At 52.0% G+C, this 21,978-nt stretch overlaps 1 protein-coding gene across 1 annotated transcript in view; it reads left to right on the top strand.

Annotated features, from left to right (window-relative positions):
- Positions 1-21,978, top strand: part of LOC140427856 (suppressor of tumorigenicity 14 protein homolog) — a 318,812-nt gene that overhangs the window by 138,544 nt on the left and 158,290 nt on the right. Inside the window, exon 10 of the mRNA XM_072513648.1 lies at positions 19,033-19,136. Coding sequence (XP_072369749.1) covers positions 19,033-19,136 — 104 coding nt within the window. The remainder of the gene's footprint in view (positions 1-19,032; positions 19,137-21,978) is intronic.

Here is a 21,978-nt window from a genome sequence, read left to right as displayed (position 1 = left end):
CACTCGCCACCGGGGCTCTATATAGGAGCCTGACCCACCTGATAAACCCCTCCCCGAACCCAAACCTCCGCAACATTTCCTACAGATACTCCCACTCCACCCGGTCTAAGGCCTTCTCCGCGTCCATAGCTGCCACTACCTCCGCCTCTCCCTCCACCGATGGCATCATAATCACGTTGAGGAGCCTCCGCACATTAATGTTTAGCTGCCTGCCCTTTACAAATCCCATCTGGTCCTCATGAATCACCCCAGGGACACAGTCCTCAATTCTCGTGGCCAGCACTTTTGCCAGCAACTTAGCATCCACATTGAGGAGCGAGATCGGTCTATACGACCCACATTGCAGTGGGTCCTTCTCCCTCTTCAAAATCAGTGAGATCAGCGCCTCGGACATTGTATGGGGGCAGGGTCCCCCCCTCCCTTGCCTCATTGAACGTCCTTACTAACAACGGGCCTAGCAGGTCCACATACTTCCTATAAAACTCAACCGGGAACCCATCAGACCCCGGGGCCTTCCCCGCCTGCATGTTCCCCAATCCTTTATCCAGCTCCTCCAACCCAATTGGCGCCCCTAAACCAGCCACCTCCTGCTCCTCCACCTTCGGGAACCTCAGTTGATCCAAAAATCATCGCATCCCCTCTTCCCCCGCTGGGGGCTCAGATCTATACAGCTCCTCATAGAAGTCCTTAAATACCTCATTCACTCTCGCCGCACTCCGTACCGTATTTCCCCTGCTATCCTTAACTCCACCTATCTCCCTCGCTGCCATCCTCTTACGGAGCTGATGTGCCAGCATTCGGCTCGCCTTCTCCCCATACTCGTACGTCGCCCCCTGTGCTTTCCTCCACTGTGCCTCTGCTTTCCCTGTGGTCAACAGATCAAACTCCGTCTGGAGGCTTTGCCACTCTCTAAGTACCCCCTCCTCGGGGGCCTCTGCATATCTCCTGCCCACTCTTAAGATCTCCCCCACCAGCCTCTCCCTCTCCCTGCTCTCTCTCTTCTCCCTGTGGGCCCTAATGGAGATTAACTCTCCCCTGACCACCGCCTCCAGCACCTCCCAGACTACCCGCACCTGCACCTCTTCATTGTCATTGGCCTCCAAGTATCTCTCAATGCACCCCCGCACCCCTCCTCATCCGCCAATAATCCCACATCAAGACGCCACAATGGGCACTGGTCCCTCTCCTCTCCTAACACCAGCTCCACCCAGTGCGGGGCATGGTCCGAGATGGCTATGGCCGAATACTCCGTTCCTTCCACTTTCGGGATTAGCGCCCTACTCAAGACAAAAAAATCTATCCGGGAGTAAGCTCTATGTACATGGGAAAAGAATGAGAATTCCCTGGCCAGGGGTCTAGCAAACCTCCATGGATCCACTCCCCCCATCTGATCCATAAACCCTCTAAGCACCTTGGCCGCAGCCGGCCTCTTCCCCGTCCTAGATCTGGAGCGATCTAATGCTGGATCCAGCACCGTGTTGAAATCCCCCCCCATTATCAAGCTTCCTGCCTCCAGGTCCGGAATCGGACCCAGCATGCGCTTCATAAATCCGGCATCATCCCAGTTCGGGGCATATGAAATTAAAATCGCTTATTGTCACAAGTAGGCTTCAAATGAAGTTACTGTGAAAAGCTCCTAGTCGCCACATTCCGGCGCCTGTTCGGGGAGGCTGGTACGGGAATCGAACCGTGCTGCTGGCCTGCCTTGGTCTGGTTTCAAAGCCAGCGATTTAGCCCAGAGTTTACCAGTACCACCCACACCGTCTGCAACCTACCGCTCACCATCACGTATCGACCTCCATTATCCACTACAATATTCTTGGCCTCAAACGACACCCGCTTCCCCACCAGTATTGCAACCCCTCTGTTCTTCGCGTCCAGCCCCGAGTGGAATACCTGTCCTACCCATCCCTTTCTCAACCTAACCTGGTCTGCCACCTTCAAATGTGTCTCCTGGAGCATGACCACATCTGCCTTCAGTCCTTTTAAGTGCGCAAACACCCGGGCCCTTTTGATCGGCCCGTTCAGACCCCTCACATTCCAAATTATCAGCCGGATTGGGGAGCTTCTCACCCCCCCCCCCCCGCCGACTAGCCATCTCCTTTTTTAGGCCAGTCACGTGCCCGCGCCTCCCGCATCCTCCAGTCCCCCAGACGGCGGACCCCCGCCCCGACCACCTCTCCTATTTCCAGTTCCCCATTGGCCAATGCAGCAGCAACCCTATACCACCCCCCCTCCCGCTAGATCAGTATCTAGCTCTTTTGCTCCCCCCATAACACTCCCGTAAGTCAGCTGACTCCTGCTGACCCCGGCCTCTCCCGCCTTCCCATCGACCCCCCAGTTTGGGAATCCCCCCTCCTCCTCAGTCAGTGTGCGCTCCTCCACCCCCCACCGCCTTCCTTCCCTAGCGTGGGAAAAAGCCCACGCTTTTCTGAGCCGGCCCCGCCCCCTCTGGCGCAGCTCTTTTTGCGGCCTTATCTCAATTCCCCTTTCCCCGGGCCTCCCCTCCCTCCACCACCGGCGCCCACACTCTCCCACAGCCTCTCCATCATATCCCTTCACCCATCCCCATCCAGCACCCAACCAAACGAACATTCCCACCCGCAGTTAAAACCATATATATGCAGCAGACATCCCCCCCACAACCCCAGTCTCTCAATTTGAGTCCAACTTTTCTGCCTGTATGAAGCTCCAAGCCTCCTCGGGTGTTTCAAAATAGTGGTGCCGATCTTGGAATGTGACCCACAATCGCGCTGGCTGCAGCATACCGAACTTCACCCCCTTCCGATGTAGCACCGCCTTAGCCCGGTTAAAGCCAGCTCTCTTCTTGGCCACCTCCGCACTCCAGTCCTGGTAAATTCGGATCTCCGTGTTCTCCCACCTGCTGCTCCGCTCTTTCTTGGCCCATCGCAAAACACACTCTCTGTCCATGAAGCGGTGAAACCTCACCACTACAGCCCTTGGCGGCTCGTTGGCCTTGGGTCTCCTCGCCAGGACCCGGTGAGCCCCATCTAGCTACAGGGGGCTCGGGAAGGCTCCCGCACCCATCAGCGAATTGAGCATCGTGCTCACATATGTCCCGGTATCGGACCCCTCAACTCCTTCAGGGAGACCCAGAATCCGAAGATTCTTCCTCCTCGACCTATTCTCCAGGTCCTCAAATCTTTCCGCCCACCTCTTGTGCAGCGCCTCGTGTGCCTCCACCTTCACCGCCAGGCCCAAGATCTCATCCTCGTTCTCCGAGGCTTTTTGCCGCACCTCCCGGATCGCCGCCCCCTGGGCCTTTTGGGTCTCCACTAGTTTTTCAATCGCAGCCTTCATTGGCGCCAGCATTTCGGTTTTCAGCTCCTCAAAGCAGCGTCTGAGAAACCCCTGCTGCTCCTACGACCACAGCGCCCATGCTGCTTGGTCTCCACCCGCCGCCATCTTGCTTTTTCTCCCTCTCACTTTCCGCTGCTCCAAAATCACTTTTTTCACCGCTCCACTCCTGGTCCAATCCTTATACTGCCTGGGGGGGGGACCCTGCTGTCACCTTCCCACACTGGAAGCCGTCGAACAATTGCCGTTGGGGCCCCTCTAGTGAGCCCAAAAGTCCGTTCTCGGCGGGAGCTGCCGAACGTGCGACCTACCTAGGCATAGCCGCAACCGGAAGTCGAAATTACATTATCAAGTGACTCATTATGACAGTGTTTTTCAAAGTGGAGGTCATGACCCGCAGGAGGGTCCCGGGATGGTGTAAAATGGGTCACCAAAAGGTCTGCAAAAAGGGAACCCCCAGGGTCGCCTGACCTTGGGCTGGATTCTCCAAAAATGAGGCTATGTCCCCACACCGGCGTAAAAACGCTGGCGTTGCACTCCCCAATTTCCTGGGGGAAAAAAAAATCGATTCACTTACCTTCAGGGGCCTAGCACGGACCTGGGGAGCTTCAGGTAACTTTGGCTGTGGATACGGGCCAAGTCAGCGCATGCGCACGGCGGTGACCTCCAGAAGCCATGCCGAGCGCCATGGCAGACCTGGACCGCGGACCAACACAAACAACTAGGACCCCCGATCGGCCGCGTGCCCCTGCATCAGACCGGCCCAATCGCTGCCCTGGCCACCCACAAGCCCCCCGCCCCCCGTGCTCGATGCAGTTCCCCACCATTGGGAACTCGGCCGGTCTGGAGCGGAGTATCGCTGGGCGGGCCTCTGGCCGTGGCCCCCCAGCCGTCCGGTGTAATTCACAGACCCGCGGATATTCGGGGCCCGGACTATCGCCGGAGCGGCGCCAGGCCCAATTCCGTCAGCAATTTTGATTCTCTGCCCCAACGCCAAACACGATTTTGGTGCGGGGCTGCGGAGAATCCAGCCCCTTGTTTCCCATTTTATCCCTGGGTAAATTCTCACTGCAGTACAGTGTGTGACCACATGAGGCTGATGTAGAGACCAGTGCTGTGGACTTTCTGCCTCCCTGAGTCACTGTTACAGTCACTGCCACCGACACAGCCTCCAGCAGCCACTCCTGTTTCTGCAGCAGCTGATCAGCCAGGATAGTCAGCACCTGCACCTACAATTGAAGAGTTTAGAATTAAAAAAACAATTATTTTTAAATTTATTTCGTGCAGATACTCCTTCTGCACAGAGTTAGTTTCCAGCAGTGCTTTGCGTTCTCTTTTTTCCAGGCCTGCATCTCACTTCCAAAACCAAATGACTGCTGACTGGAGTATGTTTCCACAAGTACCCTAGTTAGAAACTCATAGCCAGAATATGCCGTTATACAGGATCTAGCAGATAATTCCTGTGTATCCTGTGGAGATCACCCCACCTTTCAATTGGTCCATTGTTACAAAGCTGATTTATGTTTGCCCCATTCTGAACTCTGCTCTGGACGACGGGTGTGGGTTTGGGAATTCCATCCATCCCAGTCAGGGGGGGAAATGCATCTGTTCAACTACAGCTCATAGGAAGTGCTGAGTCAATGATCACACAATGATACTGACTTCAGGGTTAATGTTCTGAATCGGGGGCGAGATTCTCCCATCCCGCGGCAGAGTGTCCACGCCGTTGTAAAAGCCGTCGTGTTTTGCGACGGTGTGAACGGGCCGCTGCCAGGAGTAATTCTGGCCCCTGCAGCGGTTCGCGCCGCTCCAGCTGCTGATCCCGCCGCGAACTGTCTGCCCCGCGGGATCTGCGCATGCGCAGTGGCGCCAGCGCCAATGGGGACATGCGCAGTGGCGCCGGCGCTAACGCGCGCATGGCAGTGGTCTCCTTCAACCCGACGCAACATGGCACGGGGCTACAGGGACCGGCGCATAATAAAGGAGGCCCCCAGCCAGAGCGGCTGGCCCGCCGATCGGTGGGCCCCGATCGCGGGCCAGGCCACATCGGAGGCCCCCTCCGGGGTCGTCCCCCCCCCTCCCCTCACACAGGCCCCACCCGATCGTTCAACTCCGAGGTCCCTATGGCTCAGAGCAGGTTAGAACAGCGCCGGCGGGACTCGTTTTTCTTCTTACGGCCACTCGGCCCATCCGGGCCGGAGTATCGACGGGCCGGCCGCGTAGAGTGGCCTGCGACCAGGGCCGTGCCAACCACGCTGGCGCCGATTCTCCGCTAGAATGGCGTGCCAGCGGCGTGGCGCGATTCACGCGGTCCGCCGGCGATTCTCCGACCCGCCCCGGATGCATGTTTAATATCTGCCACTGTTGCCATTGTCAATTAATCTTGAATTTCTGTTACCATTAACATTGTCGGTGTTGGTACAATTTCTGCGACATTTAATCTTGTTGGTGCCTGTTGAGTTTCTGTTACTCTTTATCTTGTCAATCAGATCTATGTTTAAAGTTGTGCTGTGTGTGTAAAAGGGGTTTGATGTATATTTAAAATGGGGAGCCGCTCTCCGCTCACTTTCTGAGATCAGTCTCACTCTCAGTGAGACAGACTTTGTGATCAATGGTGAGTCTCCTTCATTCCCCATCAGCCCACAATCCAGGCGTGTGTGGTATTATCAGGTATTGCAGTACCCAAGAGGCTGAAGAGACCATTGGTTAAATCTAGGAGTTTACCATTGGCTGTTTGGTATGTAGCTCTGCCCTGACAGGCGGGGTATAAGAACCGGTGCCGTCCCAGCAGCCCTCATTCTGTACCGAAGCTGCTGGGGAACAGTTCTAGTCTATTAAAGCCTTCAGTTATGTTACTACCTCGTCTTTAATTGTAATTGATCGGTCATCAATTTAATAGACTACACTTAAGCTGAAAGGATGGATCTCCGACTCAGCCCCCACGTGGAGAACTTGGCGGCGATATTTAAGCATGGCTGGTGTGCTTTAAAGGCTACCTCGAGACGGCCGGAGGCACCCCCTCAGGAGAACAGAAACTGCATCTCCTGCACTGAAGGGTAAGCCCTGGGATCTACACCCTCATCAAGGAGGCGGAGGACTTCGATGCTGCGATCGAACTGTCAAAAGGACATTATATCCGCCCTGTAAATCAGGTCTACGCACGTCACCTGCTTGCAACTAGACGGCAAAGCCCCGGGGGAATTGTTGGAGGTGTTCTACCGTGCGCTACTGGTGCTGGGCAGAAACTGTAGCTGCCCGCAAGTTTTGGGGAACGAGCACACGGAACTCCTAATCCGGGATGCCTTCGTAGCAGGTATGAGCTCCTCAGAGATCCGCCAAAGACTCTTAGAAAAAGACACCCTGGGACTTAGAGAGGCACGGGCCCTGGCAGGGTCCATGGACGTTGCCTTCAGAAACGTGCATTCCAATGCGCCCGACCGCGTGGCGGCCCCTGGGCTGCGTGGCATCCCGCAGCGGCAGCCCCACAGACCTTCCCCGTGTCCCCGCAGGCCTGCGCTGTTAAGACGGCCCGCTAACTCCGTCAGGCCCCGCTGTTTCTTCTGCGGGCAGGATAAGCACCCCCACCAGCGCTGCCCGGCCCGCACCTCCACCTCCAAAGGGTGCGGCAAGAAGGGCCATTTTGTGGGGGCCTGTCAGGCACGAGCCATGGCCGCGGTCTCCAGCGACTCCGGACCGCCGCGGCAACCTTCCCTTCGGGCCCCAGGCGGCCAGCACACACCGCCACCCCCCTATCCTAGGGCCACATGCGACCCATGGGTGCGGCAATCTTGCCCTTCGGACACCACGCTGGACGGGTAGGCGCCGCCATTTTGTCCATCCCCGCTGCCATTTTGTCCGTCCCCGACCACCATGTGCGACCCATGGGAGACGCCATCTTGGATGGGGCCCCAGGCCCCCAACTCGGCCGACTACACGCTGCCCGATCAAAACCCGCATCTACTTCATCTGGCCTCGGTGACTCTGGACCAAAATCGACCTCGGACACTCGCAACAGCAACGCGACGGTCTTCATCAGCGGCCACGAGACGTCCTGCCTGATCGACTCTGGGAGCACGGAGAGCTTTATACACCCCGACACGGTAAGGCGCTGTTCACTTGTTACCCACCCTGTAAACCAAAGAATCTCCCTGGCCTCCGGGTCACACTTGGTGGAGATAAAGGGGTTCTGCCTAGCAGACCTCACTGTCCAAGGCAGGAAATTCAACAAGCTCCGCCTTCATGTCCTGCCGCACCTCTGCGTGGCTACCCTCCTAGGGTTGGACTTCCAATGTAACTTGCAAAGACTTATCTTCAAATTCAGCGGCCCTATACCCCCCTTACTGTCTGCGGCCTCGCGACCCTTAAGGTCGACCCGCCTTCCCTGTTTGCGAACCTCACCCCAGATTGCAAACCCGTCGCCACCAGGAGCAGACAGTACTGTGCCCAGGACCGGACCTTCATCAGGTCAGAGGTCCAAAGACTACTGAGGGAAGGGGTCATTGAAGCTAGCAACAGTCCCTGGAGAGCTCAAGTAGTGGTGGTAAAGACCGGGGAGAAACATAGGATGGTCATTAACTACAGTCAGACCATCAACAGGTTTACACAGCTGGATGTGTACCCTCTCCCCCGCATATCCGACCTGGTAAACAGGATCGCGCAATATAAGGTCTTCTCCACGGTGGATCTTAAGTCCGCCTACCATCAGCAACCACTCTGTACTAGTGACCGCAAATACACTGCATTCGAAGCAGATGGGTGGCTCTATCATTTTTTAAGGGTTCCCTTTGGTGTCACTAACGGGGTCTCGGTCTTCCAACGCGAGATGGACCGAATGGTTGACCGGTACGAGCCTCCTGATGCCCTGTCCCGTGGCACATGTGCCACCGCACAAGTGGACCGCCTCCGAGCCCTCCACGAGGACCTCTGCCACCCGGGGGTCACTCGTTTTTTCTACTTCATTAAGACCCGCAACCTGCCCTACTCCATCGAGGAGGTCAGGACAGCCACCAGGGACTGCCAAATCTGCGCGGAGTGCAAACTGCACTTCTACCGGCCAGAGAGGGCGCACCTGATAAAGGCTTCCCGTCCCTTTTGGACGCCTCAGCATGGACTTCAAAGGCCCCCTCCCCTCCACCGACCGCAACACGTACTTCCTGAATGTGATTGACGAGTACTCCCGGTTCCCATTCGCCATTCCCTGCCCAGGCATGACCGCAACCACCATCATCAAGGCCCTCCAGGGTATCTTTACACTGTTCGGGTTCCCCGCGTACATACACAGTGATAGGGGGTCCTCCTTTATGAGCGACGAACTGCGTCAATTCCTGCTCAACAGGGGCATTGCCTCAAGCAGGACGACCAGTTACAACCCCCCATGGAAATGGGCAGGTAGAGAGGGAGAACGGAACGGTCTGGAAGACCGTTCTACTGGCCCTACGATCCAGGAATCTCCCAGTCTCCCACTGGCAAGAAGTCCTCCCGGAGGCCCTCCACGTCATCCAGTCGCTGCTCTGTACAACTACCAATCAGACACCTCATGAACGTCTCCTTGTCTTCCCAAGGAAGTCCTCCTCCGGGACCTCGCTCCCAACCTGGCTAGCAACACCCGGACCCATCCTGCTCCGGAAGCACGTGCGGGCGCACAAGTCGGACCCATTGGTCGAGAGGGTCCACTTGCTGCACGCTAACCCCCAGTACGCCTACGTGGCATTCCCTGACGGCCGGCAACATACAGTCTCCCTTCGGGACCTGGCGGCCGCCGGAGCCCCATGCGCACCCGAACCATTACCCCCCCCTCCACAGCACCTCACAGGCGGGTCAGTCCTCCCGCCGCTCCTGCCTAGGCCCTCCCTCCCACCGACGCCCCCTACAGGCGCCCCCTCTTGTGTCAACCGTTTGCCCCACCAGCGCCGTCTAGGGGTGACGAAGCTGCCATGGAGGCCGAAACCACGCTCCCGGAGTCGCAGACGCCCGGACCCCCACCAGAATCACCACCAAAGCTCAGACGATCCAGGAGGACGACCAGGCCACCCGACCGACTGATTGCTTCAGTGTAACTGTAACTGTAAATGAACACTGAATGTATATATCTTCCACGCTTGTAAATATTCTCGACAACCCTGTAAGGAGGTATCACGGTACCTCCATATCTGATCATACCATGTTAGATGCAATTGTAACCACTGGCCACCACCCCCGCCGGACTCCTTTTTAACAGGGGGTGAATGTGGTATTATCAGGTATTGCAGTACCCGAGAGGCTGAAGACCATTGGTTAAACCTAGGAGTTTACCATTGGCTGTTTGGTATGTAGCTCCGCCCTGACGGGTGGGGTATAAGAACCGGTGCTGTCCCAGCAGCCCTCATTCTGTACCGAAGCTGCTGGGGAACAGTTCTAGTCTATTAAAGCCTTCAGTTATGTTACTACCTCGTCTTTAATTGTAATTGATCGTGCATCAGCGTGTTTCCAAGAATTTCCTCATTTCCCCTTCAAATACCTGCGATCAAACATTTTGCACACTGATCTGTGCAGAGATTTTTATTACAAGTTATTTAGATCTCCAAATAACAACCAAAAATGGAAAATACATTTTAATTTACATTTTTAAAACATTTAATAATACAGAAGTGCGTGCAGCGAGAGGCGGCCATTTTGTAAAAAATGGGTCACCGGAAAAATGTTTGAAAAACACTGCATTATGACATGTGGGTCTTCTTCCCTGAACGCCCTTCATGAAGACAGTAGCCTTTTGAAGGGGAAGCTAAGTCTGGGGGTAGACACCATGACTGGTAACTTGTTATCTACCACTTCTATAGTTTCAGAAGAGATATTTTCATTAAAAGCTCAAAACGTCAGAGCTATTCCAAATAGCCCTGTAAATTCCGTGTGTCCATTTTCCTCAGTTCTACATGGTGTGGAGATGCTGCCGTCATATAGGACAAAGTGGTCATAGTTTCATTACAAATCAAGCATGAATGTAATTTTCTCCTCTTCTCTGTGATGCAGTTTTGCAACAAAACCTGTATATTGAAATACTGATTTAAAAACTGCCAAGCGGTGTTTCAAAATCTACTTTGCTGTTTCATGGGGTTGATTGCGGGCACTGCCAAAGACCCTTCTCAGTCTGTTGACACATGGGATTAGCAATTTGATACATAGAGGGTTTCTTTTTAAATCTTTTGTAGATTTCCTAAATGGAATTAATTTTCTTTGAGTAGCTGTAATTTGACTAATGCACTATAACCTGTAATGCAGTATTGGAGTTGGATACTTAATACATTGAGGGCTCAATTTGGAGACCCTGCTGATGAATTCTAACCTAACTAAAATTAGCTTTAATTCCAGATTTTTACAACGCCAATATTTTTCTCAATATTTAAAGAGGTTGCTTCAAAAAATTAGCTTTGTATTCTGTGTCCAATTTAACACGTTACTGTTACAAATGTAATGTCGCCAGAAGAATGAAATCCACCCTGCACAATTCTGCTGTAGGTTCAGTGAAAGGGCCAGAAATTAGACCGTAATGTGGATGCACCAAGTCCCATTCTGCCATAACTCTGTGCACACCAAACAATGTCACCCATGTCTAAATGATGTCGCTGAGGAAGAAGCCTCCTGGGTATTTTCAGATTGGTACACCCAGTGGCAAGAGTGCATGGCAGCTGGCAGTAATGGAGACCACCTTTGGTCCTCAGTCTCAAATGTACACGTTTCCAGGCGGGGAGTTCTGAAGGATTTTGGAGTTTTCCACCTAACCATGAGATTGTGGGATATACTCCTAGTGATGTGAGTACCCATCTAGATTGTTTGAGATTCGGTCAGCAGCAGCTTGTGCCCAAATTAAATTGGTCCTTTGATCTCATCAACAAGCTCCATGTGACTATCTTCCATTAGTCATGAGCAAAGCCTCACTGTCATCAAGTTAATCCAGTTTTAAAAAAATAGAAGCAGGAGGAGGCCATTCGTTATGATCACGGCTGATCATCAAGTTCAATACCCTGATCCCTCCACCTACCCATATCCCATGACCCCTTTAGCCCCAAGAGCTATGTCAATTCCATCTTGAAATTACACAATGTTTTAGTCTCAACCACTTTCTGTGGTAGTGAATTCCACAGGTTCACCACTCTTGGGTGAAGAAATTTCTCCTCAGCTCAGTCCGAAAAGGTTTACCCCTTATTCTCAACCTATGACCTCTGGTTCTGGACTCCCCCACCGCGGGGAACATTCTTTCTGAATCTACCCTGTCTAATCCTGTTAGAATTTTGTAAGTTTCTATGAGATCCCTTCTCACTCTTCTAAACCCCAATGAATATAATCCTTTTCCCCCCATAAATTTAGAGTACCCAATTCATTTTTTATCCAATTAAAGGGCAATTTAATGGGGCCAATTCACCTACCCTGCATATCTTTTTGGGGATTTGTGGGGGTGAGACCCACGCAGACACGGGGAGAATGTGCAAACTCCACACGGACAGTGATCATGGGCCAGGATCAAACCCGGGTCCTCAGCGCCATGAGGCAGCAGTTCTAACCACTGCGCCAGAATGAATATAATCCTAACCGATTTAGCCACTCCTCATATGACAGTCTCACCATCACAGGAATCAGCTGGTAAACCTTTGCTGCACTCCCACCATAGCAAGAACATCCTTCCTCTGATAAATTGCACACAATGCTCCAAGTGTGGCGTCACCAATGCCCTATACAATTGTAGTAAAACATCCCTATTCCTATACTCAAATCCTCTCGCTATAATATAATGATCTTTATTAGTGTGTTGCTAATTGTGTTCTCTTTATTTGGCTCTGAATATGGCGGTCAATATATTCGCCTTCCTTAATTCTAATTACGTTTCGCTCTAGAGTCACCAGGTATCTTTCGATACCACCACAAGGTTCAAACCGAATACTGATCAAAGGCTCGATACACCAGTTTGTTAGCTCAAAGTCAAATGCTTATTTATTTACGCACACAGTTAAACATACTCATGCACAAATACTACAGACTAAACTATCACTACTGCTGAAGCCTATACTTAGCTTCGGGCGCCTGCTCAGTCAGAGGAACAATGGCCGTTGTTCGGTTCTGAGGCTGCTGGGGTGGAACTGGTACGGGATAACAGCTAAGGTCGTCTGTCTGGTAGCGTGCGTTGACCTTGGACTTACTTGTTTCTGGTGCAGCCGTTGGACAGGTTTCTCCTTGGTGAGAGCCGGATCCAAGAGAACGACTCTCTCTTGGGGGATCCTTCTTATACCCAAAGGGGCTTTGCGCGCTTTTGGGCGGGCCTTGAACTTGGCCCCAATTAATTGGGCCGTTTCTCGATCGTTCCTATCGATTTCCTCCAATAAAGGGGTGGGTGCCCTGATGGCTGGGCGTGTCCTAGGTGGCCGTTGGCCTGCTTTGTTCTGGTCTCCTCTGGCGCCGGGGTGTCTGCCTTAGTATCAGTTACTCAAATGTTACTCTTTTGTTCCCGGAGATGACCCATTAGTATGCTAATGGGTTTGCAGTTTTGGTCTTGTCTGGGAGCTGCGGCTCCAATATGCAGACAAACCCTGAACCTGTTTGTTTTGTTTTCTCAGTATTGTGCATTTTCCCTGCAATCTTTGCAAAGTGTCCATTTTGTAATCTGAAGTGGCCATCCCAGATGGCTACACAACCTCCTTGTGATCCTCAACGCGAAGCGTGAAGGATCACATTACCGCGTCGTCTTCGTTCTCTGACCAAGTGGGGCACCCATAAGCACTTCACCGGCTCTACACTGCCCTATCCTATGAATCGCAATTTTTACCTAAAATCATTTTACATACATACATCAGTATAAAACTCTATGGGGCGCTATGACATTCAGGCATGCATTACAAAATAAAAAACTGGAACCTCTAACTAACCTCAATAAACTATCCTCACTCAAACAATCAAAAATAATTCTACAACACTTTAAATGTACAAATAGCAGCAACACAAGTTTCTCTGGCTTGGCAGTCAAGCACAGAGGTTTACATTTCTTTATTGAACAAAACACACAAAAAGAAAAAACGGATGCACTTTAATTCACTCAAGGGGTTGGGGGGTTTGGTGAAGTCCGAAAATTCGGGACCTAAACGTGTATACCGGGGTGCGAGAGCGGGAGGCTCTCCTTCACCATTATCTGAGTCTAAGTGTCTGCACGACACTGCAGAGTATCGCCAGTACTAAGAGTGATTCTACTATGTAAGGTAGTGAATACCAGGTTATAAACTTGTCACACCAGGTCGGGGTGTCGGTAACTGTCTCGGGGTTAACTATCTCGGGGTTCAGTGCGTGGCAGGGGTGGGAATCATTCACGGTCTGTGTGGTAGGGGTCAGGGGGGTAGCATCCGCCCGCAACTGAAGGGATCTCGCTAAGATCCAGGGGAACATGAAGGTTGTCTTCATCTTTCCGTCTTTCTGTCTTCATCTTTCTCGTCCTCTGGGGTTCCTGAGGTTCCGGAGTTCTATGGACACAAGCATAATATCTGTTATTATCTTGCTTAAGATCTCGTATGTCTGCCTGTCTGTCCTTTGTTGCCAATTACCCATTATAATTGGTCACCATCTGTGATTCCCTCATTTTAAAAAAAAAACAAATATTTGGGAAAAGACATCCGAGAAAAATACTGACACAGTGTGAGCCGTCACGCAGCCTGTGCGGTCTACCATCCTAGTGTTTGAGAATGTAAATAGCATACGGAAGCAACCTAAGGGCCGCCAAAAACAAACAAAAGAATTTTGAACTGAAAGTGTCAAAATGGGGTGTGTATGGGCCACGGCGGGTAAGAAATGGGTGGAATCCCCGGGTAGGACGGTGATCAGTGCCGTTTCTGCTCTCTCTGAGCGTAGCTGACCAGAGGGGGGTCCTCAGGCAGGGCGGGGACCAGTGCCATTTCTCACTGCCTGAGCGACCGGCAAAAACGGGTAAGAATGTGGTCGTCGTGGGGGCTGCCTCTCGTGATTACCTTCAAATCAGGAGAGTAGCTATGATTGGTTGTCTGCCGACAAACATGTTCCATTAACTGCCAGTGGGCGTCAAAAGAGTGGTGGCATGGGGCCATGAAAACTTTTAAATTCACAAACAACATTTAACATGTACATTAAACGAACAAACATACGACAAACATGGCGCAGGTTCCATCAGAAAGGACACCATAAATCACATTTGGCTTGGGGTGTAGCTAGCATATGGAGTCAGTGTAGTGTGACCAAAGAAGAGAGGGAGGAGGAGAGAAACAAAAATGAAGTGGCATTGCTGAGGTGTCCGTGCCATGAGAAGTGGTGGGTAAGCGCTCACAGTTTGCATGGGGCAGCTGGGACCTTGTAGCTGCTGTGGGTGGTGTTCTCTTTCATATCTGGGGGCTAGTCTAGCTGGTGGTGGGGGTCTCCTGCAATCTCGGGCGAAGAGTCCTGACTGTCCACAGTTGTGGCATGACCCCTGGGGCACGTAAGGTGGAGCAGGCTCTCTGGGATATTGCTCCCTTGGGTATGGTTCCCTGGGTGGGGAGTCGGGCTGTTGGTGTCGTTGCTGGTTCGGGGCTGCATTGGTGTGCTGATTCCATTGCTGTTTCGGGGGCGGTTGACATTCTTGTGCGTAATTTGCGCAAGCTCTCTGTCCTGCCTCTGTCGCATGAGAGACTAGGGTATGAGTCCATTTGGCCATATTATCTGGGGACAAATGGGTGCGGGCTAACTCTCCAAATAACCAACCTCAAACCGGCATCAAATTGGACAGCACGGTAGCACAAGTGGATAGCACTGTGACTTCACAGCGCCAGGGTCCCAGGTTCGAGTCCCTGCTGGGTCACTCTCTGTGTGGAGTCTGCACCTTCTCCCCGTGTCTGCGTGGGTTTCCTCCGGGTGCTCTGGTTTCCTCCCACAGTCCAAAGACGTGCAGGTTAGGTGGATTCGCCATGATAAATTGCCCTTAGTGATCAAAAAGGTTAGGAGGGGCTATTGGGTTACGGGGATGGGGGGGAAGTGAGGGCTTACGTGGGTCGGTGCAGACTCGATGGGCCGAATGGCTTCCTTCTGCACTGTATGTTCTATGTTCTGGGCAATTACTTTTTCCAGCTAATTTGTATGCCTCTTTGAATGTAATAATATTTCGAATTTCGCTTATAAGCCATGATTTGGCCACAGTTTCCTTTCTACTCTAATAGGAATAAACAACTTTTGGGACCCTGGGAGGTGGGTTTGGAGTGGGCTGCAGGGTTGGCAGGTAGCTGCTGGCGGAGCAGGGGAACTGTGACTCCCCTGGAATTGGGTGAGAATTTCTGCTTCTTCTGACTCCACAGGAAAAAAACAAAAAAAGTCACTTGGGTGTTGGAGGCCACGGGAAAGCTGATGAATTCTGAGCCTGGATATTACCACTACGCCCAGGATGGCTAAAAGAAAGTGCTGTGCATTAAGCAGTGGAATCAACAGCTGCAAAGTTTGAGCACAGACTGTCCCACTAATAAATTGTTCAGCTTCACGCTGTGCCATGCTTGACAGGAACATTTTCCAGAATTGCGTTGCATACCAAATCTCCTCAGCAATAGGTTGCCCAGCCAAATTCCAAAATCTGTTTCCTGTGGGGAGTTTTCTCTTTCTCCCTATGGGTTTCCTCCGGGTGCTACGGTTTTCTCCCACAGTCCAAAGAAGTGCAAGTTAGGTGGATTGGCCATGCTAAGTTGCCCCTTAGTGTCCAAAAGGTTAGATCGGGTTACTGGGCTACGGGGATGGGTGGAGGCTTGGGCTATGTAGGGTATTCTTTCCAAGGGCCGGTGCGGACTCCATGGGCTGAATGGCCTACTGCACTGCAGGGATTCTATGATTCATATAGTACATTCAATAGAAATAAATATGGATAAGATGCTCTTAATCAACCATTTTACTTTTTATATCAAGTAGATACAGATTTTAGAAAGGCATTATATTAATGATTATACTAGTGGTGCAGTTGCTGGGCTAATGCTTTAGAGATGCAAGTTCGAATCCCGCCGTGGTTGTTGGTAGTTGTTGGTTGTTGGTAGAAACATGTAACTATTAGATTGTGATTAAAATCTGGTTCGCTATTTTCCTTTGGGGAATGAAATTTACTATCCTTGGGCGCGATTCTCCGACCCCCCACCGGGTCGGAGAATCGCCGGGGGCTGGCGTGAATCCCGCCCCCGTCACGTCCCGAATTCTCCGCCACCGGAGATTCGGCGGGGGTGGGAATCGCACCGCGCTGGTCAGCGGAAATCGCGCCGGTCGGCGGGCCCATCCCCGGCAATTCTCCGGTCCGCGATGGGCCGAAGTCCCGCCGCTGTCAACCCATGCCAACCGGCGTGGATTGAACTACCTTTCGAACGGCGGGACAAGGCAGCGCGGGCGGGCTCCGGGGTCCTGGGGGGGGGGGGGGGGTCGTGGGGCGATCTGGCCCTGGGGGGTACCCCCACGGTGGCCAGGCCCGCAATCAGGGACCACCGATCCGCAGGCGGGCCTGTGCCATGGGGGCACTCTTTTCCTTCCGCCTTCGCCATGGTCTTCACTATGACGGAGGCGGAAGAGACCCCCTCCACTGCGCATGCGCGGGGATGCGCATGCGTTGCACGGCAATGTCATTTCCGTGCCAGCTGGCGGGGCGCCAAAGGCCTTTCCAGCCAGCTGGCGGGGCAGAAATCAGTCCGGCGCGGGCCTAGCCCCTCAAGGTGAGGGCTCAGCCCCTCAAGATGCGGAGAATTCCGCACCTTTGGGGCGGCGCGATGCCGGACTGATTCGCGCCGTTTTTGGCGCAGGTCGGCGGACATCGCGTCGATTGCAGAGAATCCCGCCTTATCTTTGCTATCCATACCATTCTGGCTGATATATTACTCCAGACTTACAGCAATGACCCTTAACTACCCTCAAGACATGGCCTAGCACAGCATTCATTTGTATCAAACCCGCTACAGAAAAGTAACAAAAAGAATGGAACCAGGTGGACCACACCACTTAGGCACCAGAAACGGCAAAGGCACACCCCAGTCAACCCTGGTCCTCTTCACTAATCTTCCTCTCATGTCCTCCTCACTAATCTGACAACTTGAGTCTAAATTGGAAAAGTTGTCCCACAGACTAATCAAAGAACAGCCTGACATAGTAAAACTCGCTGAATCAACCCAGCCAACATCCAGGTTCCTCTCTCACTATCAGTGGGTATGCCCGTACCACTTGCAGAACAGAGCCATCAGAAATGTTGGGATTGTAGTGTATAGTAACGAGGAAATGACCGTGGGAGTCCTCAACATTGACCCTGGATCCCTATGAAGTCTCATGGCATCAGGCCAAACAGGGGGAAAGAATTCTCCTGCTGTTTACCACCTACTGCCCTCCCTCAGCTGATGAATCAATACCCTCCAGTTTGAACACCACTTGGAAGAAACACTGATGGTAACAAAGGCTCAGAGTGTACTCTGTGTGGGGGACTTCAATGTTCATCACCGAGAGTGGATTGATAGCACCAGTACTGATTGAATTGGTTGAGCCCTGAAGAATATATCTTCCTGTCTGGGCATTTGGCAGATGGTATGAGCACCAACAATTGGGAAATAAATCCTTCTTGACCTCACCATCATCAGTTTATTTATCAAAGCTGCATCTGCCCATGGCAGTATTGGCAGGAGTCACCACCACACACGCTTTGTGGTGATGAAGTTCCACCTTCTATCGTGTTGTGTGACACTACGGTCATGCTAAATGGTATTGATTTAGAACAGATCTAGTAGCTCCAAGCTGGGCATCGATGAGGGACTGTGGGCCAGCAGAATGCAGAATTGTATTCAATCACAATGAGTAATCTTGGGTGGGATTCTCCCGCACCCGTCGGGGCAGGGGGTCCCAGCGGGACGGAGTGGCGTGAACCACTCTGACATCGGGCCGCCCCAAAGGTGCGGAATCCTCCGCACCTTCAGGGGCTAGGCCGGCCACAGAATGGTTGGCGCCCCGCCGACCGGCGTGGAAGGCCTTTGGCGCCGCGCCAGCTGGGGCCGAAGGGACTCCGCCGGCCGGCGCGGGTCCGTACATGCGCGGGAGCGTCAGCGGCTGCTGACGTCATCCCCCCACATGCGCGGGGAGGGGGGGTTCACCTACGCGTCGTCCATCGCGGAGGCTTACACAGCCGGCGCGTAGGAATAGTGTGCCCCCACGGCACAGGCCCGCCCACGGATCGGTGGGCCCTGATCGCGGGCCAGGCCACCATGGGGCCAGATCGCCCCGCGCCCCCCACCCCGAAGACCCCGGAGCCAGTCTGCGCCGCCAGGTCCCGCCGGTAAGGGACCAACTCCAATTTACACCAGCGGGACCTGCATAGAACGGGCGGGACTTCGTCCCATCGCGGGCAGGAGAATCGCCGGGGGGGAGCCCGCCAACCAGCACGGCGCGATTCCCGCCCTCGCCAAATTTCTGGCGCCAGAGAATTCGGCAGCCGGCAGGGGCGAGATTCACGCCGCCCCCACGGCGATTCTCCGACCCGGCGGGGGGGGTCGGAGAATCCCGGCCAAACTTTGGCTTTTACAATTTGGAGATTAAAAAGGAAATAAAACCTGAAATCAATCAATCATACTGAACAGAACGTCTGATAGCAAACACGCACGAGTGGGATATTGCCACTCTAGCTCATTAACTTTACTTTGATTGCTGAAGTGGAGGCTGTGCTTCTGAATTTAGTATTTTCTATGATTTCTGTTTTGTGTTTAGGTACCAGACCCAAAGCTGAGACTCCGGATCCAGTTTCCAACTCTGAAGTTGGAAGGTATGCAGCCAAACTGCAAAAAAGACTGGATTTCTATCGATGGCAAACGGTGTGTGAGCATGAATCACAATGCATTTCTTCCACATTTATTAATAGAAACTTATCACATTTTTTGCTGAATAATGTGTTCCAGATGTGACTTATACAAAGACTAATTATTTTCTGGATACAGTTAGCCTTTCACTTCTCCCTGCTAGGATTAAATTCCAAATTTTCAGTCTGCAAAATATTATATAGGGAGAAATTCTATTTTCCTCAGTTGTAAATGAGTTAATTTAATGATAGATGATCCATTATGGCCTCCTCCTGACATCCCCACTATCGCAGATATAGGTCTTCATATGCCATCACAAAATGATGCACTTGGTACAGTAATGGTTTCTTCAGATTTATTCATTCATAGGATGTGGGTGTCACTACAGTAAGAGCAGTATTTATTATGGACGGCACAGTAGGACAGTGGTTAGTACTGTTGTTTCACAGCGCCAGGGTCCCAGGTTGGGTCACTGCCTATGCGCAGTCTGCATGTTCTCCCCGTGTCTGCGTGGGTTTCTTCCGCATGCTCTGGTATCCTCCTACAAGTCCCGAACGTACTTGTAAGGTGAATTGGACATTCTGAATTCTCCCTCTGTGTACCCGAACAGGCACCGGAGTGTGGCGATTAGGGACTTTTCACAGTAACTTCATTGCAGTGTGTTAATGTAAACCTATTTGTGACAATAATAAAGATTATAAAAGATTATTATCCATACCTAAATACCCTTGAGAAGGAAGAGTTATCTTCCTGAACTGCTGTAGTCCATGTGGTATAGATGCACGCACAGTGCTGTTAAGCAGGGAGTTTCAGGATTTTGGATCTGCTGCAGGCGCTCACAGCACCTGGGACCCGGATTTGATTCCGGCCTTGGCTTAATGCCTTGTGGGGAGTCTGCACGTTCTCCCAGTGTCTGCGTGGGTTTCCTCCGGGTGCTCCGGTTTCCTCCCACAGACCAAAAGATGTGCAGGTTGGGTGGGGTTGAGGGGATAGGATGGGAGAGTGAGCCTAGATAGAGTGTTCTTTCCGAGGGTCGGTGCAGACATGGTGGGCCGAATGACCTCCTTCTGCACTCTCGGGATTCTATGGAGAGCAAAAGCAAAAGAATTCCAAGTCAGGGTGGTTTGTGACTTGGAGGGAATCTTGGGTTAGTGTTCTCATGCAACCATTGCCCTTATTCTTCCAAGTGAATGGAGCTTGCAGATTTGAAAGGTCCATCAAAGAAGACTTGGTGCTGTAGTGTATTTTGTGGGTGGTACACTCTGCATCCATGATAGGCTGGTAATGAAGGGACTGGATGTTTATCAAGGTAAATGCGGTGTCAATCAGATAGACTGTTCTGCCCGAGGTAGTGTTGAGCTTTTTAAGTATTATTGATAATGCATTCACCCCAGCAAGTGGGGCGAATCCCAGCATACTACTGACAGGAAATTGGCAAACAGAAACTGCCTGGGGTGCACAAGTAAGTACAGCCCGCTGGGGCAGAGAGGGTTATACCCAGTCAGTGCCAGGGACAGTGCCTGGGCAATGTCGGGTAGTGGCAGGGTATCTGTGGGGGTTACCAGGTGTTCCGTGTACATGGTGGGGGTGGTTGTGTGTTGGGGGTCCATGTTTTTTCCGATTTTTACTTTTTACATTGGAGTGTCCTATGAAAATATTGCCTCCGATCTGTTGAAAGCTGAGGTCGGAATGAGCCCGCTCTGCCAGGGTAATGTCATGGGACCCACTTCCTGGATTTTTTTTCCCATAGTGTTCAGAAAGGTGGCGGGGAATGATGGCAGCGCAGCTGGAGGACAACACACCGCTTTTCCCACTTGAGTTGGCACTTTGGAAAAAAATGAGACAATTCCACCTGCAGCCAGTTTGTCATACTCAGCGACTCAGTGAAGGACATCAATCTCACAACGAATAGTCACAATTGTGCATAATGATAGCCTCATTCTTGGAAGATTATGCAGCCTATGGAGCATGTGGCTGTTCTGTAATTGGATATGAACTCCACCAGCACTCAACCTAAACCGAGTAGACATATTGCTTTCCTTTTAGACATCGCAGTAACCATGACAGCCTTCAAGAGACAGGAACATCAAGCAAACATTATTCACTCATGGCAGTCTGCCAGGAGCCTTGTAAGGTGCCTCAAAGAAGAAAATCATTAGTCTCTGGCTATCGCTTGACCCTCTGAGGACTGATCTAAATCCGGCAGCAGCATCTCACAGGGTAATGCAGAAGTCACAGGGTAGTAGTCATGGGTGACTTCAACTTCCCAAACATTGAGTGGAAACTCTTTAGATCAAATAGTTTGGATGCGGTGGTGTTTGTGCAGTGTGTCCAGGAAGCTTTTCTAACACAGTATGTAGATTGTCTGACCAGAGGGGAGGCAATATTGGATTTGGTACTTGGTAATGAACCAGGACAAGTGATAGATTTGTTAGTGGGGGAGCATTTTGGAGATAGTGACCACAATTCTGTGACTTTCACTTTAGTAATGGAGAGGGATAGGTGTGTGCAACAGGGCAAGGTTTACAATTGGGGGAAGGGTAAATACGATGTTGTCAGACAAGAATTGAAGTGCATAAGTTGGGAACATAGGCTGTCAGGGAAGGGCACAAGTGAAATGTGGAACTTGTTCAAGGAACAGGTACTACGTGTCCTTGATATGTATGCCCCTGTCAGGTAGGGAAGAGATGGTCGAGTGAGGGAACCATGGTTGACAAGAGAGGTTGAATGTCTTGTTAAGAGGAAAAAGGAGACTTATGTAAGGCTGAAGATACAAGGTTCAGACAGGGCGCTGGAGGGATACAAGATAGCCAGGAGGGAACTGAAGAAAGTGATTAGGAGAGCTAAGAGAGGGCAT

The sequence above is a fragment of the Scyliorhinus torazame genome, chromosome 8 (genome assembly GCF_047496885.1).
Source record: "Scyliorhinus torazame isolate Kashiwa2021f chromosome 8, sScyTor2.1, whole genome shotgun sequence".
NCBI lineage: Eukaryota > Metazoa > Chordata > Chondrichthyes > Carcharhiniformes > Scyliorhinidae > Scyliorhinus > Scyliorhinus torazame.
The sequence above is the reverse complement of the archived record's forward strand: the minus strand, read 5'-3'. Positions and strand labels throughout refer to the sequence as shown.